General features: G+C 34.5%; 1 protein-coding gene, 1 long non-coding RNA gene and 2 pseudogenes across 2 annotated transcripts; 3 read left to right on the forward strand and 1 right to left on the reverse strand.

Annotated features, from left to right (window-relative positions):
• Positions 1 to 7,542: 7,542 nt before the first annotated feature.
• Positions 7,543 to 12,108, forward strand: LOC107404199 (phloretin 4'-O-glucosyltransferase-like; annotated as a pseudogene).
• A 5,335-nt stretch (positions 12,109 to 17,443) lies between these two features.
• Positions 17,444 to 19,096, forward strand: LOC107404205 (phloretin 4'-O-glucosyltransferase). The gene has a single exon (XM_048478210.2). It carries the CDS (start codon positions 17,543 to 17,545, stop codon positions 18,932 to 18,934), a length of 1,392 nt encoding a protein of 463 aa, XP_048334167.2. The 5' UTR covers positions 17,444 to 17,542; the 3' UTR covers positions 18,935 to 19,096.
• A 1,543-nt stretch (positions 19,097 to 20,639) lies between these two features.
• Positions 20,640 to 22,167, forward strand: LOC107404198 (phloretin 4'-O-glucosyltransferase-like; annotated as a pseudogene).
• Positions 22,168 to 23,873: 1,706 nt separating this feature from the next.
• LOC107404208 (uncharacterized) lies at positions 23,874 to 25,624 on the reverse strand. Its single transcript, XR_009638379.1, has 3 exons — positions 24,986 to 25,624; positions 24,291 to 24,329; positions 23,874 to 24,184 (listed from the first exon to the last, which is right to left on the reverse strand). It is a non-coding gene; the product is annotated as an uncharacterized LOC107404208 (long non-coding RNA).
• Positions 25,625 to 25,880: the final 256 nt, after the last annotated feature.

A 25,880-nucleotide genomic window follows, 5' to 3' on the forward strand; every position in this document is an offset into this window, starting at 1 on the left:
TCAAGTTAATGTATCTCTCAAACGAACAAGAATCTGGACAAATGGGGGCCATATTTGAAACCAGAAGGTCCAAAATAGGGGGAAGGGGTATGAAATCAGACTGGGTTGGCCGGAAAATGGTAAAATCGCTGGAAAACTAAAATGGATCGCCGCCAGCTTCGCCGGCCATTCTGGGCGCCTCACCGGCTGGCAGGTAGCCAAATTTCATGGCCAAGCTCACCGATTGATGGGCTACGCTAGAGGCTAGCGCGTGTGAGGTAATGACGATAAAAAATCTTCCGATCGGTGGGAACCAGAAATGAAGAGAGAAGGAGGGAGAGAGAGAGAGAGAGCAAGAAGAAAAACAGTCGCTCCCCCCTCCCTTTTTCACGTGGGGGAAGAAAAAATAAAGGAAAAAGAAAAAGAAAAGAAAATTAATAAAATAATAAAATAATAAAATAATAATATGATATTTTATTGAGATAACATGTGGCACTTTATAAACGTGGCATGTGGTATAACCCTACTGGTGGCACATGACTCAAATCAAAGACTCTTTGAATATTTTATTATTCGATAATATCAGTCTTGGGAAAAATAGATATAATTTTACAGAGCCGTAACTTTTCAACTATAGGTCCAATTAAGCGTGCCACCAGTCTACGGATTCGTATTAACGAGCACTTCCATATGATCCATGGGTCAACACCAAATTCTATCCAAATAAAAGTCAACTCTAGACCCATTGACCAATTCAGATCGTATCTTGTTTCACTTATAACTTTCAAACCGTAGCTTCGTTTCCAACTTGCTACTTGTCTACGAACTCGGGTAGATGTGTATGCCGCAATGGTACCTTGCTCAGTGCAAAATTCCCTTTGAAGAAAAAAGTCAACATTTTGACCCATTTGGTCAACGGTCAAACTTGGTCAACCCTTGGTCAGCATGAAAATTTTTGATGTATTTCGGGACGGGGTGTTATACTCTTACTTTGGAAGAGGTTTATGACGCTTTGTTTCCTAAGGAAAAGAAGAAGCAACTTGTAGTAGGATCTGAGACTCAGGCAGAAGGTCTTGTTGTTCGAGGCAAAACGCAAGAGAGGAATTCTGGTGGTGATTGGAAGGGGAGATAAAAATCTAGCAACAAGGAAAAGGTGTGTAGGTACTGCAAAAAGAAGAGGCACATTAAATCAGAGTGTTATAAATTGCAGAATAAGAATAAAAGGGCTGCTGCTAATCAAAAGGGAAAACAATTGGACAATTCTGGTTAGGCCAGTGTTGCAAAAGACAATTACAGTGATGGAGAGCTCCTTGTTGTTTCTGATAATAACAAAACTGTGTGATGAGTGGATTCTAGATTCTGGCTGTACGTTTCATATGTGTCTTAATCGGGATTAGTTTACAACATATGAAATTGTATCTAAGGGTGCTGTGTTGATGGGAAATAATGCACCTTGTAAGATCATAAGTGTTGGAACAGTCAGAATTAAGATGTTTGATGGAGTTGTCAGGACACTGGGGGATGTGAAACACATCCCAGATTTGAAAAGGAATCTGATCTCATTAAGTACCCTTGATTCAAAAGGGTATAAGTACACTGGTGAAGGTGGAGTTCTAAAGGTTAGTAAAGGTGCTCTTGTTGTGATGAAAGGGCAGAAACAATCTGCCAAGTTATATGTCTTACAAGGCTCTACTGTTATAGGAGATGCGGCTGTTGCTACACGTTCTTTATCAGATTCTTATGTCACTAGACTTTGGCATATGCGTCTTGGTCACATGAATGAAAACGGTATGGTTGAGTTGAGCAAAAGAGGACTTCTTAGAGGTCAAAGTATTAGCAAATTGGAGTTTTGTGAGCATTGTGTCTTTGGGAAGCAGAAGAGAGTCAGATTCACAAAAGGCATTCACAACACCAATGGTATACTTGATTATATACATTTTGACCTACGGGGACGATCTATGGTGCTTTCTAAAGGAGGTGCTAGTTATATGTTAACCATTATTGATGATTTCTCTTGGAGACTTTGGGTGTTCTTTTTTGAAACAGAAGAGTGAAGTTTTTGCTGTGTTTAGAGATTGGAAGACCATGATAGAGAAGCAAACGGGGAAGCAGATAAAACATTTGCACACTGACAATGGCTTAGAGTTTTGTTCTGACGAGTTTAATGTCTTATGCAAGTCAGAATGAATTATGAGACGGTACAGTTCGTCGAACTCCACAACAAAATGATGTAGCAGAGCGGATAAATAGGACTATAATGGAGAAAGTACGATGCATGCTTTCTAATGTTGGTTTACCAAAGTCGTTTTAGGCTAAAGCGGCTTTTACAACTTATTTTCTCATTAATCGGTCTTCTTCAACTGCTATTGACAAAAAGACTCCTCTAGAGGTATGGTCTGGTACTCCTATTGATTATTCTAATTTGAAGATTTTTGGATGTCCTGCATATGCTCATGTTGATAATGGGAAATTGGAACCTAGATCTGTTAAGTGTGTTTTTCTAGGTTATAAGTATGGTGTGAAAGGATATAAATTGTGGTGTTCTAAAACTGGTAAGATCATAATTAGCAGAGATGTTGTTTTTGATGAAAATGCTGTGCTACGAGACTTGCCTTCTAGTTATTATTATGATACAAGTTAATAGAAATCGAGTACACAGGTTGAATTTCAGATTGGGTCAGGATCTACATCAGAGTTGACACCTCAACCTTGTTCAGAGACATATGGTGGTGCTGTCTCGACACCACCACCTCCAGCACCACATTATTCAATCGCTAAGGATAGGTCTAAAAGAGATGTTAGACCTCCACAGAGATATGCTGAGGCTGATTTGGTTGCCTATGCCTTGAATGTAGCGGAGAGTATTGATTCAAGTGAAGAACCTTCTACTTATTTAGAGGCAGTTAGTTGTGATGATTCTAGCAAGTGGATGATTTCTATGAAGAAGGAGATAGAGTCTCTACATAAGAATGACACATGGGAGTTGTTAAGATTGTCGAAAGGTAAGAAAGCTATTCGTTGCAAATGGATGTTCAAAAGAAAGGAACGGATAACTGGGGTTGAAGAAGCCAGATATAAGGCAAGACTAGTTGTAAAGGGTTATAGTCAAGTTCCAGGTGTTGACTTTACAGATGTGTTTTCACCAGTTGTAAAGCATAGTTCAATTAGGGCTTTGCTTGGTATTGTGGCTTTGCATGATTTTGAGCTAGAGCGGTTAGATATGAAAACAACATTCTTACATGGTGAACTTGAGGAGGACATCTACATGCAACAACCAGAGGACTTTGTAGTTTCAGGTCAAGAGGACTATGTGTGCTTGTTGAAAAAGTCCCTTTATGGTCTGAAATAGTCTCCCAAGCAATGGTACAAAAGGTTTGATTCATTTATGATCTTTAATGGTTTTAAGAGTTGCAGTTATGATAGTTGTGTTTATTTTAAGAGGAATGATGATGGATCATTTGTTTACTTACTCTTGTATATGGATGACATGCTGATAGCAGCAAAGGATAAGAGAGAGATAAGAAAGATTAAAGCCCAACTTAGTAAAGAGTTTGAGATGAAAGATTTGGGAGCGGCTAAGAAGATTCTAGGAATAGAGATTCTTAGAGATAGACAGGCAAGCAGATTGTATCTAAGTCAGAAAGGCTATATTGAGAAAATTCTTAGTAGATTCAATATGCAGAATGCCAAACTTATTAGTACACCATTAGCGGCTCACTTCAAGCTTTCATCTGCTTTATCTCCACAATCAGATGATGATGTTGACTATATGTCTTGAGTTCCATATTCTAGTGCAGTGGGATCTCTCATGTATGCTATGGTTTGTTCACATCCAGATTTGAGATATGCAGTTAGTAGATAGGCGAACCCTAGTAAAGAACATTGGAAAGTAGTTCAGTGGATTTTTAGATACTTGCGTGGCTCTTCTGATGTTTGTTTGTAGTTTGGGAGGACTAGAGATGGAGTCATTGGGTATGTAGATTCTGATTTTACTGGAGATTTTGATAAAAGAAGATCTCTCATTGGGTATGTGTTTACTGTTGGTGCCTATGCTATTAGTTGGAATGCCACTTTGCAGAATACAGTTGCATTGTCAATTACTGAGGTAGAATACATTTGCGCACTGACAATGGCTTAGATTTTGTTCTGACAAGTTTAATGTCTTATGCAAGTCAGAACGAATTATGAGACACATACAATTCGTCAAATTCCACAACAAAACGGTGTAGCAGAGCGGATGAATAGGACTATAATGGAGAAAGTACGATGCATGCTTTCTAATGTTGGTTTACCAAAGTCGTTTTAGGCTGAAGTGGAGAAAGTACGATGCATGCTTTCTAATGTTGGTTTACCAAAGTCGTTTTAAGCTGAAGTGGCTTCCACAACTTATTTTCTCATTAATCGGTCTTCTTGAACTGCTATTGACAAAAAGACTCCTCTAGAGGTATGGTTTGGTACTCCTGTTGATTATTCTAATTTGAAGATTTTTGGATGTCCTGCATATGCTCATGTTGATAATGGGAAATTGGAACCTAGATCTATTAAGTGTGTTTTTCTGGGTTATAAGTATGGTGTGAAAGGATATAAATTGTGGTGTTCTAAAACTGGTAAGATCATAATTAGCAGAGATGTTGTTTTTGATGAAAATGCTATGCTACGAGACTTGCCTTCTAGTTATTATTATGATACAAGTCAGTAGAAATCGAGTACACAAGTTGAGTTTCAGATTGGGTCAGGATCTACATCAGAGTTGACACCTCAACCTTGTTCAGAGACACATGGTGGTGTTGTCTCGACACCACCACCTCCAGGACCACATTATTCGATCGCTAAGGATAAGTCTAAAAGAGATGTTAGACCTCCACAAAGATATGCTGAGGTTGATTTGGTTGCCTATGCCTTGAATGTAGCAAAGAGTATTGATTCAAGTGAAGAACCTTCTACTTATTTAGAGGCAGTTAGTTATGATGATTCTGGTAGGTGGATGATTTCTATGCAGAAGGAGATAGAGTCTCTACATAAGAATGACACATGGGAGTTGGTAAGATTGTCAAAGGGTAAGAAAGCAATTCGTTGCAAATGGGTGTTCAAAAGAAAGGAAGGGATGCCTAGAGTTGAAGAAGCCAGATATAAGGCAAGATTAGTTGTAAAGGGTTATAGTTAAGTTCCAGGTGTTGACTTTACAAATGTGTTTTCACCAGTTGTAAAGCATAGTTCAATTAGAGCTTTGCTTGATATTGTGGCTTTGTATGACTTTGAGCTAGAGCAGTTAGATATGAAGACAGCATTCTTATATGGTGAACTTGAGGAGGACATCTACATGCAACAACCAGAGGGCTTTGTAGTTTCAGGTAAAGAGGACTATATGTGCTTGTTGAAAAAGTCCCTTTATGGTATGCAACAGTCTCCTAGGCAATGGTACAAAAGGTTTGATTCATTTATGATCTTTAATGGTTTTAAGAGTTGCAGTTATGATAGTTGTGTCTATTTTAAGAGGAGTGATGATGGATCATTTGTTTACTTACTCTTGTATGTGGATGACATGCTGATAGCAGCAAAGGATAAGAGAGAGATAAAAAAGGTTAAAGCCCAACTTAGTAGAGAGTTTAAGATGAAAGATTTGGGAGCGGCTAAGAAGATTCTAGGTATAGAGATTCTTAGAGATAGACAGGCAGACAGATTGTATCTAAGTTAGAAAGGCTATATTCAGAAAATTCTTAGTAGATTCAATATGCAGAATGCCAAACCTGTTAGTACACCATTAGCGGCTCACTTCAAGCTTTCATCTGCTTTATCTCCACAATCAGATGATGATGTTGACTATATGTCTTAAGTTCCATATTCTAGTGCAGTGGGATCTCTCATGTATGCTATGGTTTGTTCACATCCAAATTTAGGATATGCAGTTAGTAGATAGAGGAACCCTGGTAAAGAACATTAGAAAGCAGTTCAGTAGATTTTCAGATACTTGCGTGGCTTTTCTGATGTTTGTTTGTAGTTTGGGAGGACTAGAGATGGAGTCATTGGATATGTAGATTTTGATTTTGTTGGAGATTTAGATAAAAGAAGATCTCTTACTGGGTATGTGTTTACTGTTGGTGCCTATGCTATTAGTTGGAATGCCACTTTGCAGAATACAGTTGCGTTGTCAATTACTGAGGCAGAGTACATGGCTATTATTGAGGCTTGTAAGGAAGCTATTTGGTTGAAAGGATTATTTGGTGAGCTTAGTAATGATTTGCAGATTACCACAGTTTTTTATGACAGTAAGAGTGCAATCTTTCTCACGAAAAATCAAATATTTCATGAGAGGAAAAAGCATATAGATGTTCGGTATCATTTTATGCATGATGTTATTGCTTGTGGTGATATTGTTGTCAGCAAGGTAAGTAATCATGATAATCTTGTTGACATGAGGACAAAGAGACTTCCAGTAGCCAAGATTGAGCATTGCTTAGACTTGGTTGCTGTTCGTTGCTAAGCTTTGGTTTTTGTGGAAAAGGATGGCAACTTTTATCGAAGATTGGAGCTTTGTATTTTTCATTCCTTGCATGGAATTCGTGTCAAGGTGGAGATTGTTAGAGTTGGTGATCCAAATTCTTGTTGATCCGACCTAAAAAGCTCGCAGTACAATCCATTTGGTAAATTTATTTTGAGAGAAAAAATGGGGCTCTGTGGTGGTAGCGGAGGTTGAGGGCCGATAAGCCCGAGACCATAGTTTTTGCAGAACAATTTTTAAGTTTATTTCGTCCGTACAATATATATATTTTTGGGGGTTTTTTTTTTGGATGTAGTAGTTTTTGCAGATTTATTTGTTCACCTTTTGTACCAATATTCATCAATAAAAGTTTGCCTCTCTTTACCTGTGATTTTTTCTCGTCAAGGGTTTTCCACGTAAATCTGTGTGTGCTTTGTTTTATTTTATTGCTATTGCTTTTGCTCTACTTTTCATACCAATGATGGATAGTAATATTATGTCCAGAACAAACATATCAACTATATATATATAAAGATTATATGGTGTGGACATCCACAAAGATGATCGTTTTTTAAGAAATCGTTGTCAATATTTATGTTTGTGTTATAGTATTGATGCCGATTCCTTAAAAAACCATCATCTTTATGACATCAGCATAATAAAAACATCCGGACATCCACACCGTAGACGGACGATATATATATATATGTATGTTTTTTGTTTAAATACATATATATTAATTTTGTAACTTCTCTGGAAAGAATTAAATTATATGCATTCACACGTGTAAATCTTTAACTTCCATTCCATTAGCAAAATAAAAATGTCAAAGAGACAAGGAAATGCAATCGATATTTCTCTTGACATTTGAGACAATAAACTCCAACTCCCAATTGATGACCTGCTCCATTTATTCATTGTATTCTCCATCACCATAAACACACCAAACCTTTTTCTTTCAATCCCCTTTCTTTAAAAGCAAGCCCTGTCCATCTCCTCCATACATTTTCAACAATTTCAATTCTTCAAGCAATTCTAAGCCTAAATATATTTAGGAAAAACAAATAATTATATAGAATAAAGTCATGGTAAACCTTCCTCGATTCCTCATCGTCACCTACCAAGCACAAGGTCACATAATCCCTGCCCTTCAAATTTACAAAGTGCTTAACCGCCATAGATGCCCATGTCACCTTCTTCACTTCCCTTTCAGCCTACAGCCACATGGCCAAAGCTTTTTCTTCTTCTAACCTCAACACCATTGTTGACAGCTTGTCATTTTCCCACTTCTCGGATGGCTATGACGATGGCTTCAAGTTAGGTGATGATGTCAACCACTATTTCTCTTAGATAAGGCATCGTGGTTCACAAGCTTTACGGGATCTCATCGTCTCCAACGCAAATGAAGGTCATCCTTTCAGTTGCTTAGTCTACGCTTTCATACTTCCTTGGGCGGCTAAGGTGGCAGATGAACTTGGTCTTCCATCGGCGTTGCTTTAGATTCAGCCAGCTACTGTCAGGCCCCGTCCAAGATCCTTCATCGGAACCCTAAACAAGCCCTAATCCCAGGAAAACCCTACCGGACCCTCCAATGGAAAATCCGGTAGAACCTCCCCTACGGGTTGGATTTACCATAATTCCCTGTACTGAAAACACACTTCTATATATATACCGCCTTATTCCTCCACCTTACTACAATTTAATTCCACAATAATCAGCACTTCCATAAATTAAACAAGGAACTAATACAGTATTTAATAAAATATATCCAATATAGTATATAGAGCATCACAGGGTACAATTAAGTATGAAAGTTATACAACAAAGGATGGGAAGAAACATTACAATAGAAATAAATGAAAAGAAAAAGAACTCCTCGAAATATGACAGCAACGAAGGTCAAGCTCGCTCTAGACGAACGTCTACCAATCTTTGTACATAGGGGAATGGATTTAAGAAATATGAGATGCTAATCATCTCAGTGAGTGACCTTATCTACTATACAATTATAATAGCAATGATAGTCATAGTACACTTGAATAATTAAGAATAAATAAGCAGATAATTAATAATTAATTGAAAATAATATTTTCTCTTAAAACCCTCACCATTCACTCTGTTGGAAAAGTTTTCCTTTTAAAACATTTTCGTAAAACCCAATCTTTTATGCCCCAAAAAATTAAGGAATAATTAACTTAATAAAAATTTGAATAATCCAAATACGAATAAAATATAATAAAATAAATTTAGAATACTTGCATTAAAGAAATATAATATAAAAGTGAAATTCAATATATAATTCGTAAAATTTGATTTAATAAACTAAAATAAACAGTGTCAAAAATATAATTTAAATAATTACAAATAATCATGTAAAATAAGTGGTAAAAATATTATAATATTCATTTTGAAATATTCAACCAATCTATATAATAAAAATATGGCAAGATGCATTTTAAAAACATTGTTTTAAAATAAGTGACATAAAATTTGAATAAATACATTTTAGAAAAATACTAATTGGAAATAGGTAATAAAACAAATTAAATACATTTAATTTAAATACGATTTTAAAACTTTAGGATTTGAAATTTATATCAGAAAAATAATACTTGACACACCACACTATATATCAGTGATGTCCTAGGATACCCAACGTCCTGAGCACCATCCGGCGAGAGGTTAAAGAGAGAAACTTGCATACGGTCGCTTCGGTATCCCGACAGCGCTACTGCTTAAACCGTTAACCCGGCTATAGAGGGGGGCGGTTTATGACAAATATCAAACTTGCCTGCTCTCGGTCCGATAGCAACTCACAGGAGACAGTATAACTTGCGTGCTCATCCACATATACAGTACAGAATACTAGTACTGTATGAGTGCGTCTAAAACAAATAACCATATTATTTTAAAAATTACAATTTTTCCAAAACTCACCGTGGGAATCATACCATTTTTCAAATTCACAATTCCACATTTTTTCTTTAATATCTCCAGCGTAAATCTATCAATAATAATATACAAATAACTTTTTTCAAATCATAAAATCAATCAAACAATATTTCAAGGGCATATTTATATAACTTGAAAGCACCAAACTTAAACCAATATTTTTCTTGAAATATTTAAAATCGAATCATACCCAAAAATAATATTAAAATCCAAATACAATTAATTAAATGAAAACACCTTGCTCATGTGTAATAAATTCAATTAAATCACAATAATAATAATCAAGAATTTCTTAATAAACCAAACTTTCATTTAGCATCAATAAGCATATATATATATATATAAGAAATCACCGAAATTGATAATATAATTTACCACAGTTATAAATAAATTCCACCACATGAGCATATTTTCTAAATATTAAATTAACACAAAATAAATATAATTCATCACCCTAAAATAGTTTTAAAGGTGGGTCACTCACCTCAAGCACGTGTATCAATTGTGATCCTCTGCAGGATCAACTCCACTACCCACACGTGTACCTAAAATATCCACAATACACAAAACTAATTATTTTAATATTTTAATCGGGTGACCCCCATATGGATACCTGGGGAGAGAACACAAATGACAACCAAAATTTACGAATGATATACTGAATTAAAGCTTGTGAAATGAGGATTACGAATCTGGTCTCACTTTTCGGAGATCAAACCCGAGGTGGCCGGAATCTTGTCGGAAAGGTGTTGGGTTTTGGATCTTCGGATCTCACAAACCGCCGTGAGTTGGAGGAAACTGACCTTAGATCTAGGTTCAAAAGGTCGGAACTAGTGGGAAAAGATGGGCGGTGCAACTGGAAACTCGCCGAAAAATCAATTTCCCGACGAGCCGTCATGGTTACCGGAACCCGTCACTACTGGTGGAGCATTCGGTGGACACTGGTCATGATTTTAGGAGGAAATGTAGATCAGAGGATGGGCGAACGAATGGGACTGGCGGTGAGGCAAACGGAGGCTGAATCGGGGAGAAATCTAAGTGGGAAGTTTTCGACGCTGCTGTAGGAAAATGCCCCGATCTGGGCGCGTTGGTGGTCGGATGGCTGCGAGATTTGGCAGGCTGGCTGGAAATGGAAGGAGCAAGGTGGTGGTCGGGCGCGTGTATGGGTGAAAGGGGTGGAGGATGGTGAACGAAGGGTGGCCTTGGGTGGTGGCTTCTCTTTCTCTCTCTCTCTCTGGTCACACGGCTCACACACGGGTTTGAGCCAATAAAAATCCATCCCGTGGGTGCCACTGTGCACTCATGCGATAGGCTGAGGGCTTGACACATGGCGCATATTTTTCACAATAACACCATTTAATTAAAAATAGTATAAAATAATAATGTATCTAAAAAATTTTGCGAGTCCATAACTTTTTAACCTGGTGTTCAAATTAGGCGTGTCGCTAGTCTATAGACTCGTATCGATGAGTACTTTACAACCATATAAGAGTCAAATCAAAATTCTACATAAATAAAAAGTCAAACTTGGCACCCTTGGACAACTTGGATCGCAACTTGTCTTGCACATAACTTTCAAACGGTAGCTCCGACTTCGACATGCTACTAGTCTATGAACTCGGAACGATATGTACTTTGAAATGGTGCCTCGATCAACATAAAATTCCATCCAGAACAAAAAGTCAAAATTTTAACCCTCTCGATCAACGATCAACCTCGGTTAACGTGTAAAAATTCCGACGTACTTTGGGACGAAGTGTTACAGCTACTATGTTGGACATCTATTATTATTACTTCCATGGCTGTGAAGATCTGTTCAACAATAACAATGATCCTTCACGTGCGATAGAATTACCAGGATTGCCATTGAAGCTCACCAGCCGTGATCTACCTTCCTTCATGGATTCTACAAATACTACAGTTTCGTCCTCCCTATATTGAAAGAGCTATTTGAGATATTGCTTGAGAAAGAAGACAAATCAAAATCAATGCTTGTAAACACCTTCGATGCTTTAGAGCCCGAGGCTTTAAGATCAATCATAACGTTCGATATGATTGCCGTCTGCTTTCTTGGATGGGAAAGATCCATCTAATACTTCATTTGGAGATGATCTTTACAAAGGTTCAAAGGATTATAACGAATGGTTGAACTCGAAGCCTAAAGCATTTGTAATTTGGAGGAAATTGGAAGAGGTTTGTTGGGCTTTGGATGTCCATTCTTTTGGGTGATAATAAAGAGGCAAAACCCAGAAGAGAAGAAAGAAGAAAATGGATTGAGTCGTAGAGAGGGATTGGAGAGGGTTGGGAAGATAGTTCAATGGTGTTCACAAATGGAGGTTTTGTCAAATGCTTCATTGGGTTGCTTTGTGACACATTGTGGGTGGAATTCTACATTGGAGAGCTTGGTTTGTGGGGTTCCAATGGTGGGATTTCCTCAGTGGTCAGATCAAGGGACAAATGCGAAGCTGATTGAGGATTCATGGAAGGTTGGGGTGAGAGCGAGAGCAAATAAGGAGGGGATTGTTGAAGGTGATGAGATTAAGAGGTGCTTGGAATTGGTGATGGGTGATGGAGAAAAAGGTGAAGAAATTAGATGGAATGCTAAGAAATGGAAGGATTTTAGCAGAGAAGCTGCCATGGAAGGTGGCTCTTCTTATAAGAATCTCATAGCTTTCTTGGATGCGACAGTTCAAGACTAGGACACCTTCAGGTATCAATTAATCTTGGTTTTCTTTTCATAAGAAAACTAATACTAATACTAATAATTAAATTATTATTAATAAGTGATTTGGAAAATAAGTAAGAACATCTGGGTTTCTTCTTCATCTTATCATTCTAGTACTGTCTCTGCAGCACTGTTAAATTAAAAAAAATGTGTGTGTGTTCATGATCAAGAGATAATGTGTTATTACTCTATTTTAGTTACTTCTAAATAATTAATTAACATTTTTTACAAAATCAGTGATCATAAATTATGCTGAAATTTTTTTTTTCTTAATTAACAATATATACATATTCTTGGTCAAAATTAATAATTAGTTGATATCAGTAGATATATATAAGACATGATTAAGTCTCCGACAATTGCATCCTATTGGTTTTGGCAGACATGGTGCGAAAAAGACTTGAAATCGGATTTATACACATCAATTAAGAAAATGAAAGTTTATTACATTATTGGATTTTTTCCCTTATCCTTTTAAGCTTTACCCCTAAACTGGAAAAGCCCTTAAATTTGACAAAATTAATTATGCTTATTGTTAGAAATGTAATATAAAATAGAATAAAAAAGTTTATGAATTAGAATTAAATGAGTTGTTTTTAACAAATTAAATGCATGTTAATTAGACTTAATTGACATGAAAGTAACAGGTTAGGGCCTCTGTAATGGCTTTTGTAGTATAGACAGTAAAGAACAAAAAGGTTATATTTTTCATTTTTTTTTGTAGAAAAAAAAAAGTTGCTTAGTAAAGGGGGTATTCTCTTTCCTTTTTCTCTTATCTTTTTTAATTTTTTAATTAATGATATTGATCTAAAATTTAATTTCAATATAAAACAATAAATAATAAACAACGAAGAGAAATGGGCTGACGGAAACTTTATATGTGCAGGTAGACTGGGAGATCTATTGTTCATAATTTGATATAATTTGTCAATTATAAAAACAAAAAACAAATGGAAGATTTTAAATTTTTATGTCTTGTTTTAGAGCTTTACAATCCAACAAAAATGGCAGAAAATCAACCAAGCTCAAGGTAGGAGATCCTCGGCTTTTAAGCAATCAATCGAAGCAAAACGACGTAGCCTAGTAATGACATTAGGCCACATGCCGGTCAAGATGCTTCTCACAGCAAAACACACAATTCCACTACAATTAAATGCCACGTCAGCAAGACCATTCCCAGCCAGGACTGCACGACATCGTTTAACTACAAACTTGATTCTAAAAATAAATAAGACAGTGCCGTGACACTTCTCCACTTGAACAATCAAAATCAAAATAAGCCTTGCAACTCAAAACAACCCTTGACCAAGCTTGAAACGATGAAGAAGCTGTCGTACTGTATTCGAGCTTGGATCGATCCATGCATCATCACATGTTATGCGGCAATACTTAAATATAGTTGATAAATAAAAATTGTCATCGTCTCACTTCAAACTTTATCAGGTTATTATTTTACATCTTAAATTTTTTTTCTAATAATTTGCATTCCAAACTTTCAATTTTCTTATACCATTAATTTTTCTATCAAATAATTGACAGAAATAAAGATGTAGAGTGCAATTTTTATATAATTTAGAATGTAAATTGTAAAAATTTCAAATAAAAAATAATCAAAAATAAAAGAATAAAAAGGGATCGTTATTTTTTTTAAAAGCTAACAAAAATTTTAAAAAAATTACAAATATAATTTTTTGAAAAAATATAGAAATAAAAATCTTTACATATAATAAACACTCTAAAAAAATAAAAAAAATTATTGAAAAATTGCACAGATTATTTTGAAAATGCAAATATAATTTTTCAAAAAATAAATATAATAACTTGTGCATATTTAAGAGATTAAGAAAAATCATAAAAACCAATAAAAAGAATGGTGATTAAGTATTTCTAAAATATAAAAGAAAACTTTGAAAATTTATTTTTATAAAATTTCTAAAATATAAGTGTAAAAATATATATATAATCAATAAAAAAACATATTTTATAAAAAGAAATTTTCATGTTTTCTTTTATATTTTAGAAATACTTAATCACTTTCTTTTATAAGTCTTTTTTTTTTAATCTCTATATTATGCATAAAGTATTATTTTTATTTTTTGAAAAGTTATATTTGCATTTTTATAATAATACATATTCGAACTTTTTATTGGTTTTCATTCTTTTATTTTTTTTTAGAATATTTATTCTATGTAAAATATTTTTACTTTTATTTTCATTTTCATTTTTTAAAAAAGTACATTTGCAATTTTTTTGAAGTGTTTTAGTCACTCGTTAAAAATAATAATACTCCTCTTTTCAATTATTTTTTTATTTCTCATTATTTGTATTTGGAAATTTTTACAATTTATACACTAAACTATATGAAAATTGCACTTAACACCTTCATTTCCATTAGGTATTTGACAGAAAGACCAATGGTGCAAGAATGTTTTGAATTTGGGATGCAAATTGTCAAAAAAAATTCTTTGGAATGCAAAGCATTAATCCTAATAATTTTTGAAATGCAACGGTGCCAATTTCCCTTTGAACAAATAAATCATAAACAAAGCTAATAAAACAATATCACATCAATTAGTATATCAAGTTTAATAGTAAATTAATACTTATAATAGTAAATAAATACTTGTATATGGATGTGGTCAATTTAAGTCTAGAGTTTATCTGAAATATTGAATTGCAATAGTCCATTCCAATATTGTAGTATAATTCAAATGCGTTAGAAAAATAGTATAAAAAAATGATAGCTTACCTTTTATTAGTATTAAGTTTTTTAAAGAAATTGCAATTTAACATGATATTAAAGACAGCAATACAACAAATTTTGAGTTCAAAACTCAAATACATGTAAGGATGCAAAGTGATAATGCAATTTAGCATTAGATCTAGCAATTCAAGAGGACACTCAAAATAAAAATAAAAACATGTAAAGAACCCAAAATAATAATTCAACTTAAATATTATTCTAACTGCCAAACCATTTTAGATGGTAGAAGGTAACGGCATTAAAAGTGAGGGGTGCTAGTGAAATGTTAGAAATCTGTAGGTTTAATTTCAATGAAGACCACTTATTAGGAGGTGCCAATAAAATATTCCAGATTATGCTTCTAAAGGTTTAACTTCAACTAAGCCATTTATTAGGGGTTGTTCCTAGAATATTTGAATATTCCCGTATAAAATTTACGCTTCTGAAGGTTTAATTTCAATTGACACCATTTATAAGGGGGTGTTAGAATATTTCCATATAAAAATTATGCTTTTCACATAATGATCCCAAATCATAATTCAACTTGATATCAAAGCTAACAATCTAAAAACACATGGGTTTAAAATTCAATAATTCGACCAAAATTCAAAAAGCACATGTAAAAAATTCAAAATATTCAAAACTTAATAACTCTACTAAAAATTAAAAACACCTTTAAAAATTCAAAAAAAGGCTAATCTATATATGAAGGCAGTCTTAGAGAAAGAAATAAAAATTCATCAACTTAAACTTTTTAATAAAAAAAATATTAATTCAATTTAATATCAAAAATAGCTATTTGAAAGATTTTAAATTTAAAATTCAATAATTCTATTCAAAAATTTAAAAACTCAAAAAAAGACTAGCCTACTTGTAAAGAAAAATACAAATACTAAAGAAAAAGATATAAAAGACAAATAAAAACCCATCTTTTAATACTTTAAAATTATTTTAAGAGATGCTTTAAATAAAAACCAATCTTTTAATAGCTTAAAATTTTAAAATAAATAATAATTTAATTTGATATTACAACTAACAAATTATATTGTCAATCAATTTAAATTAAAAAAAATAGTAATTCAACTAAATGAATTTGTCAGCTAAAGCAATTAATATCAAATCTCTCATTTTGATAACTCTAGATAACTTCATCAATTTGTGATGATACTCCCGAACGGGCTGTGGTCTATGTATCTATTGGTAAACTTTGTGGAATCGATTATTATAGATTTGATTTGCTTCCGGCGGAAAAAAAAAAAAATTATAAATTTTAGACATTATTATAGTTATTAATTATCTATAAAAAAAAAAATATATATATATATATATATATGATGGAATGCAAGGGTGGGGCCGGTCCTTGATAAGAATCTCAAAGCTGATTTTGCGTAACATACTTTTTCAGAACCAGGATGCAGCAGAGTCTGTGGGACCAATTATTATAGATTCGAGTTACTACGGAAAAAGGAAAAAGGAAAAAAATAATAATAATAATAATTATAGTTTTAAGACATTATTATCATTATTTATTATTTATAAGAAATATATAAAAGAATGTGTGGGTGGGGCTGGTCATGGATAAGAATCCCAAGGCTGATTTTGGATAAGATAATCTTTCAGAACCTCATAACTTAATCAAATCGATTAGTCTTGGCATTTATTCATGGAAAAGCTTTGTAATTCACCAATTAAGGAAATGCAGTTTGTTTTTTTTTTTTTTTTCATACATTTTTTTGGGGCTAGTAATTGGTCAATAATTGAGTTTTTTTTTTTTTTTTTAACTGGTCAATGATTGAGTTAGATAATGCATAAACGAGCAAAGCTAAATTGCTAAATGCAATACGATTTTTTTCCCAATTTGTATACTATAATATGAGAATTTTATTGTCTTATATATTGTTTTTTTCCCCTCTTTATTTTCATTTTTTAACTGTTTATTGTGTTTTAATTTTTTTAATATATTTTTACCGTTTTACAATTTAATTATCAACTTTTAAAAATCACAATTTAAATTATCAATTTACATTTTATAATTTGTTGCATATTTAATAATATTTAATTCTTAATTAATAGTATTTAAAAGCAAATTTAAGCATTCATTATATGATTAATATTAAAATATATCAAATTAAAATTTACTAAAATACATTAACATTCCACAGCAAGCAAACTGGGGAATTCAATAGTAGAAGTTTTGACTTTTGCACATTAATACGCGACGTACAATTCAGATGGGATGGCTAATGTTCCCTATATCAAAGATCCGCAAAAAGTTGATCGTGATAATTGATGCAATAATCTCTATTTTTAAATTTCTCTATGATATTTCATTCATTTTGTTAGACATGAGTTTCACATGGAAGCAGAAATACTGTTTATTTTCAATGACAAGGCAAAGAATTCATTCAATATTATTCCATTTAACACAAAAAATAAAAAAGAAAAAAAAAATCCAACTCAGACTCCACCGACACTACTTTTTCCACCATCAATCTTTAACACACACCCTTTTCTTACTACTCAAATCTCTGTAGTTAAAAGCCTTTTACCTTTCCATCTTGACCATGCATATATTTTCGACATTCTGACTTTCATGTTCAAGCCCATTAAAAACCCTTCAGTTTTCAAGCACTAGTGTACTAAATTCGCAGCATAATCTAAAGTCATGTTTAACCCTCCTCGCATCATCGTCGTCACATACCCAGCACAAGGTCATCTAAACCCTGCCTTACAGTTCTCAAAGAACCTCACTGCCATTGGAGCTGAAGTTACCTTCTTCACTTCCCTCTCAGCCTACCGACGAATGAACACACTGTCTTTCCCCAACAGCTTGACTTTCTTCCCATTCTCAGATGGCCACGACGACTCTGTCGGTTTCGATCCCAAAAACAGTCTTGACCACTATATGTTTGAATTAAGCCATTGCGGTTCTCAAGCTCTCTCGGATCTCATCGTCTCCGGTGAAAAGGAAGGTCGACCTTTCTGCTGCGTAGTCTATACACTTCTCCTTCCATGGGCAGGAAAGGTCGCGAAGGAACTTCGTGTTCCTTCGGCTCTGCTTTGGATTCAGGCGGCAACCGTGTTCGATATCTACTACTATTACTTCCATGGTTATGATGGAGTTATGTCAAACAATTATGGTGATAGTTCAAGTTTGATAGAGTTACCAGGACTGCCATTGAAGCTCACAGGCATTGATCTTCCTTCCGTAATGAATTCCGCAAATATTTACACTTTTGCCATGCCTACATTGAAAGACCTGTTTGAGATGCTTGACAAAGAAGGCAACCCAAAAGTGTTTGTTAACACCTTCAACGATTTGGAGCCCAAGGCAATCAAAGCAATCGGTAAGTTCGATTTGATCGGGATTGGACCGTTGATTCCGTCTGCTTTCTTGGGTGGGAAAGACCCTTCGGATACTTCATTTGGTGGTGATCTTTTGCAGCATCCAAAGGATTACTACATGGAATGGTTGAGCTCGAAACCAAAAGGGTCTGTAATTTATGTATCATTTGGAAGCATGAGTAAGTTATCAAAGCCACAAATGGAGGAAATTGGAAGAGCTTTGTTGGATATTAAGCGTCCATTCTTGTGGGTCAATATTGGAGAAGAAGGAGAAGATGAACTTAGTTGCAGAGAGGAATTGGAGAAGCTTGGAATGATAGTTCCATGGTGTTCTCAAATGGAGATCTTGTCAAATCCTTCATTGGGTTGCTTTGTAACGCATTGCGGGTGGAATTCCACGTTGGAGAGCTTGGTTTGTGGGATTCCAATAGTGGGATTTCCTCAGTGGTCAGACCAAGGGACAAATGCAAAGTTGGTAATGGAGACATGGAAGAGTGGGGTGAGAGCCAGAGCAAACCAGGACCGGATTGTTGAAGGTGACGAGATTAAGAAGTGCTTGGAATTGGTGATGGGGGATGGAGAAAAAGGTGAAGAAATTAGAAGGAATGCTAAGAAATGGAAGGATTTGGGTAGAGAAGCTGCCATGGACAATGGGTCTTCTTACAAGAATCTCAAGGCTTTTTTAGATGAGATAATTCAGGACAGGAATTAATATATACTTGCTAATCCATTAGTATTGGCTTCTTCCTTCTTCACTTTCTGTCATTTGCAATCTCCAGTAATATTTATTTATGTAACAATGTAATTTCTTTTTCTTTTTTTGAAGTTTTAAGTTTAGCAAAGATTTTTTTACTTTGAAATTGACTTTCGTCAACTTCGAATTCATAGGTATACTGCATAATCTGAAGAGCTTTGCAAGGATTGATTTTTTTTTTTTTTTTGGGGGGGGGGGAAATTGTTTACAGAATTAATCAAATTTAAAGAGTTTCTAAGGGATAGTATGACCATTATTTCCCCAAACAATTATCCTAAGTTTCAAAAGAAAGAAAAAAAAACTAAATTAAATCAAACCAATTAACTATAAATGTTGTTATGTGAGCTGGGAGGGATCCCACTATTATCACAACATTTTGTGACGTAGAAAAGGAGGAGGGAATTATTGAAGGAGATGAGATTTAAGAGGTGCTTGGAATTGGTAATAGGAGATGGAGAAAAAGGTGAACAAAATAGAGGAAATGCTAAGAAATCGGAAGGGTTTTGGTAGAGAAGCTGCAATGGAAGGTGGGTCTTCTGATAATAATCTCAAAGCGTTTTGATTGGACAATCCAAGACTAAACTACTTTACAGGAATTAATTCATCTTGGTTTTCTCTTCAAAATAAATAAATAAATAAGAAAATGTTGGGTTTTTTTATTTATTTTTTATTTCCTTGTCCTTCTAGTACTGTATCTGCAGCACTATTAATTAATAAGAGCTGTGTGTATGATCTTATGAAAAACGTTTTATTACTTTTTTTTTTAATTACCTCTAACCAATTCAACATTACCGCAAATAGGTCGGTTGTTCACATACGTGTGACAAGCTATGAGGAGCCTTCCTTTTGATGGTAAGTTCAACCTGAATGTTGGTACAGCTTTTTCTTGGCTGCTGAGTTACTAGCCATTAAAGAGGGCTTGATTTTTTATGGCCAAGCGGGTTTTCAAGATGTCACTTTGTACAGTGACTCTCAGGTGGCTATTCGTACGATTCATGACCTCGATGCAAACTTGGCGAAAAGAAATGATAATGTTTTTGAAATTTCAAACCTTTTTTTTGCTTGTAAAGAACTTATGAAAAGAAAGATACTTATGCACCATGCAATTAATATTTTTAACATCCAAAAATAAAAATAAAAAATTCCAATTAAACATTAGTTCGACCAAGTTAGTTCTAGTAATAGAACATTTTTATTTATATCTATGAAAATATGAATTCGAATTATATGGAAAGCAGAAAAAATAAGTAATTTATATTTAGATAATTTATTAAAAAAAAAAAAAAGCCTAAACATTAATTCACCAAGGCTACCTTTTCCATCACCATTAATTAATCACAAAACCAACCTTTTACTGTGATTCAAAAGCCCTTCATTTAAATCCTTTTAGCCTAATTGCCATCTTTGTTAAGTAACCAGTTTTGTTATAAACGTTATGTATAGGTCTAGGAGATATATATTGTTATTGTTAATATTTATCTTAGCTGTTTTCTTTAGCTTATCCTCTTACTGTAAACTTGTATTTAACAGTGGCTTCGTGATAATAATATACAACTTTCCCAATCATCTGTTCTCTCTGTTAATCTTCACCATGCATTTCCAAACAAGCTCTTAATTACTTCAACTTCAAACCCCGTAAAAAACCTCTTCATATTTACGGTGATTCTCAGTCTTGGTGAATCCTCCTCGCTTCATCGTCCTCACCTACCCAGCACAAGGTCATCTAGACCCTGCCTTACAGTTCTCAAAGAACCTTTCTGCCGTTGGAGCAGATGTCACTTTCTTCACTTCCAAATCGGCCTACCGTCGAATTAACAAAATTTATTTTCCGGCAGGCTCGTCTTTCTACCCTTTCTCCAATAGCTATGACGATGGATTCAAGCCTGGCGACGATATCGACCACTATATCTTTGAAATCGACCGGTTTGGCTCTCAAGCTCTCTCTGATCTCATCGTCACGGGTGAAAACGAAGGCCGACCTTTCAGTTGTGTAGTCTACACTCTTATCCTTCCGTGGGCCGGAAAGGTGGCTAAGAAACTTCATCTTCCTTCGTCTCTGCTTTGGATTCAGGCAGCGACCTTGTTCGATATCTACTAATATTACTTCCATGGTCATGGAGGTATGTTCACAACAAGAGTGAAAGTTCAAGTTTGGTAGAATTACCAGGACTGTCATTGAAGCTAACTGGCCCTGATCTTCCTTCCTTAATGGATTCCACAAACACGTACACTTTTGCCATGCCTATATTCAAAGAGCTGTTTGAGATGCTTGATAAAGAAGGCAACCCAAAGGTGCTTGTGAACACCTTCGATGACTTGGAGCCCGAGGCATTAAAAGCGGTAGGTAAATTCGATTGATCGGGATAGGACCGTTGATTCCGTCTGCTTTCTTGGATGGGAAAGACCCTTCTGATACTTCATTTGGTGATCTTTTATGGCATCCAAAGGATTACAACTATATTGAATGGTTGAGCTTGAAACCAAAAGGTTCTGTTACTTATGTGTCAATTGGAAGTCCGAGTGTGTTATTGAAGCCACAAATGGAGGAAATTGGAAGAGCTTTGTTGGATACTAAGCATCCATTCTCGTGGAACATTAGAGAAAATGAAAATAATATTGCCGAAGAGGAAGATGAACTCAGTTGCAAAGAGGGACCGGAGGAGCTTGGGATGATAGTTCCATGGTGTTCTCAAATGGAGGTTTTGAATAATGCTTCATTGGGTTGCTTTTTGACACATTGTGGGTGGAATTCCACATTGGAAAGCTTGGTCTGTGGGGTTCCAATGGTGGGATTTCCTCGGTGGTCAGACCAAGGGACAAATGCAAAGTTGGTAATGGAGACATGGAAGAGTGGGGTGAGAGTGAGAGTGAGAGTGAGAGCAAACAACGAGGGGATTGTTGAAGGTGATGAAATCAAGAGGTGTTTGGAACTGGTGATGGGTAATGGAGAAAAGGGTAAAGAAATTAGAAGGAATGCTAAACAATGGAAGGATTTGGGTAGACAAGCCGCCATGGAAGGGGGGTCCTCTCACAAGAATCTCAAAACTTTCATGGATGAGATAATTATGGACAAGAATTAATCAATACTTGTTAAATCAATTAGTTTTGGCTTTTTTATTTTTTTTCCTCAAGAAAAAATTAATTTGTACTGGCAAATAATTGGTATCCATCTTAATTTTCTTTCACTCTCAGTCTCTCCTAATATTTACATATATATATATATATATATATATTTATACAGATGTGTATTGCCAAAAGGACATGTAGCCACTAACGTAAGAATGTTTGGATAAATTTTTAATCTTTTGCTGAGACAGCACTATATTTTGGTTCATAAATATGCACAGGAATTACCAAGCTCCGTTTTGTACTTTTCAGTATTCAATATGCTCTTCTAGTCTAAAGTGGATTATGACTTCGCAATATTGGCTTTTTTTTTTTTTTTGGGAACTTCTTGTATACAATAATTAATTATTTTTATTTTAAAGTACAGTAACGAATCTAACTTAACCAGTAATTCACCAATAATGATCTTATTATCTAATAAATATAAAATAAAAGATTTGTTATTAGTGTTAAAGTGTATATATTTTTTTGATAGAATCCGCTCTGTAAATTTTTTTTAGGATATCTTGGGTAGTCCTACTTAGTGAAGTTTTATTGAATAATTCTTAAAAAATACTCAATGGAACCATTTAAAACGTGAACAAACGAATATAAGTCATAACAAATAATACCTCAATATAAAGATAGAACTATAACAGCAAGCAAAATTTATAATTATAGTTCATAACTGTGGTTCGTTATACTGCAGGCCATAACTACACATACATAATAAGAGCATTATTGTGTATAGTATTTAGGTCAAAACATTTTAATAGTATTTGTAAAATTTAAAAATAAAACTAATACAAATAAGTTTAGAAAGATAAAGATAAACAAGGATAAATAAGTGCTGCTACTGCTATGAAAAACATGGAATAACATGTGATGCGCGAGGTGAACTACCAGCTAATTGCTTGGGCTTAGGGGAACAAATTTAAAAAATCAAATAAAATATCAGATAAAGATATCTCAGTGAATAGTATAATACAAGAAAAAATAATATTTTATTTTTGTAAAACTTTCTCTCAAGGCCTTTTGTTTGCGTTTAAAATCATTTCATAAAATCAAAATTTATACTCCAAATCAATATGATGAGACGGATGCTCAAATGGTATAAAGTCAATAATCAAATAATATTATAAACTAAATTAATTATGATATAAATATTAAGCATAATTTCACAAAATAATTATGAAAATGCAGTAAAATATGAAAAAACTAATCATATAGTTAAAAACATAAACAATGTACCATACAATATACTTAGCGTTACCAAGTAGTGAACGACGTTCTAGAATACCACCGGACAATTAAACAAATAAAACCTATGGGATAACCCATCTCACAATCCTTAGCATCTTAAAGGTGTCGTGGTAATATAAACATATGGGATGAACCCAACATCACAACTCTTAATATCCAAAATGTATCATGGCAATAATAAACCAATAGGATGAATCCAACATCAGGACTCTTAGCATATTAGAGACATCGTGGCAAACCAGCAAGATATAATATAATATTTATCTGAAATACTGATATACTATATAGCACACAAATTAAAAATAAATAGTATAATATCCATAAAACAATCTTGGTCGAATTTTTCATAAAAGATGTCCATTCTTAATTTTATCAATCAATTTGGAAACTTGAAGTCTGAAAAGTCCGTTGAATAAAAGAAATAACAGAGGAGTACAAAATCAATTTAGCTGGAAACCTTCTACGGTTACACCATCATGTATTACTTTGGGCCATTCATGGAAAATCAAAATCATGGAAAGCATCAACGGAAAGGGAAAACAGTGTTCGTATTTTTGGGCAGTATTAACAGTTTTCAAAACACAATGTTCGTATTTTTGGGCAGCATTAACAAACTGATTAACCTGGAATCATGACATGTTTCAAGATCTTATATTACATTTAATGTTGCTTCAGCGGAGAATAGTAAATCCAAAGTTACGAAATTTAGGAACTATCTCAACAGTACTTGAATTTAACCACATGGATCTTGTAACCACAAAGAACAGGCACCTGTGATTCAACCAAGCTATGAGGCTGGTATACTTCATGACAGTGTGCACAAAATTCCCAAGACAATATCTGAAAAGCATATGTTAAAAATGAGCATAAAGTACCATATTCAAGATACATTTTCAATAATTATGTTGGACAAGGGTGTTAAAGTAGTGATTGAAACCGCATTCACCTTGAAATCCTGATTGGAAACTTCGCGAATTTTACCCTCCTGAACAATACAAAGTTGCTTATAAACAATCTCTTGAACTGCCTTTCCATATCGCGAAAAAATTAAAGAAACCAAGAACCATGTACTTGCTCATTTATCTCTATCCTGTTCAAGCCAAAAACAGAGGAGGGTCTTTTTTTTTCCTTTTCTTTTTTTCCCTTTCTTTTTTAAGGAGTGGCATTTGATCTCCTGGTGCCCAAAAGCTTGCCTAAAAATTTTCAAATTATTGAAGGTATATACGGAATGGTGGATTCATGGAATCTATATTCATCTGTTTGATCCACTTTCAAATACATTCCAATAATAATAATTTAGGAAAAAAAATTCAGGCAATAAGATTATATATAATAATATACCATGGACCATGGCTAGGGCCATCTAAACCGAGACAGGGAGATTAGGACAAAGAAATGGACCGAGGACAAACGTTGGGATTACCGTGAACAGATCCAATCCATGTGTCATAAATTGTACAAAAAGTGTAATACATGATATTTTGAAGAACTGAACCAGATTATTAATTCAGGAAAGAAGAACAAAAGAAAAAAAAAAACAGTAAGAAAAAAAAAATTGATATACAACAGAAAAACAAAAACAGAGGACAGAGGTATAGAAAAATATAAAAGAACAAGTGGAAGGAAGCAATGGCAACGTACTCGCACTCAGCCGGCGAGGCACTTACGGCGACTACTCTCCGAAATGGTCCAAACGGTGGGGCTGGAATGGCTTGCGTGCGAGCAGGAGATGGTGGTGGCAGTGGTCTGGCATGCACGGTGGCCGGTTGGGCTGGATTTGGGATGGCTGAAATGGTGGCTGCAACGGTAGGTGGAGATGGTGGTGGCTTGCGTGCGAGCGGGGAAATGGTCAGGTCAGGTAGGCTCTTGGAACGATGGAAGTGTGGAAGCAGAGGAAAAAAAAAACTGTAGGAGAAGATGAATACGAATCAAAGGAGAAGAGGCGTGGTGCGAATGGGAATCAGATTTTGGCAATTTTTCTCACGTGACGTTCCTTTAAATCTGAGCCGTCCGAGTGTATGTATATGTTTTTTGGCATATTTTTGGTCCGGACGCTTAACTATCAGGCAGGTCCTATGCTAGACAAACTATATATATACACATATATGTATGTATATACTTCATACTCTTTCATGGAGCATCCGATTCGGGCCACGTTCTGAAGAATGATAGAGGAATCTTGTTTTTGATATACTACAAAGGATCGATCTTGGAATTAGTTTTTGAGAAATATTTTCTACAAATTTTCAAATTTATGTATGTCTTTTTGTTTTTCCTCACCTATGGTGGTGGAGTAGATGAAGGTAGGAATGGCTTTGATAACGGAGTGATTGAAGCCTTAAGACTAAGGAGGAGAGACAGAGTGTGTGGTGGTGGTTGGGAAAACAGGGCGAGAGAAGTGGCTGGTTGGTCAGTGGTAATGACCGATATGTCATTGGTCATGTTAGAATGCTAAACCCCAAGTACACGATGGCTTCATTGTTTTAGTGGGGATATTTAGGAAATTATGGGATGTAGTGTTTTTATGTTTTATTTA

Source organism: Ziziphus jujuba, chromosome 3, assembly GCF_031755915.1.
Source record: "Ziziphus jujuba cultivar Dongzao chromosome 3, ASM3175591v1".
Taxonomy (NCBI): domain Eukaryota; kingdom Viridiplantae; phylum Streptophyta; class Magnoliopsida; order Rosales; family Rhamnaceae; genus Ziziphus; species Ziziphus jujuba.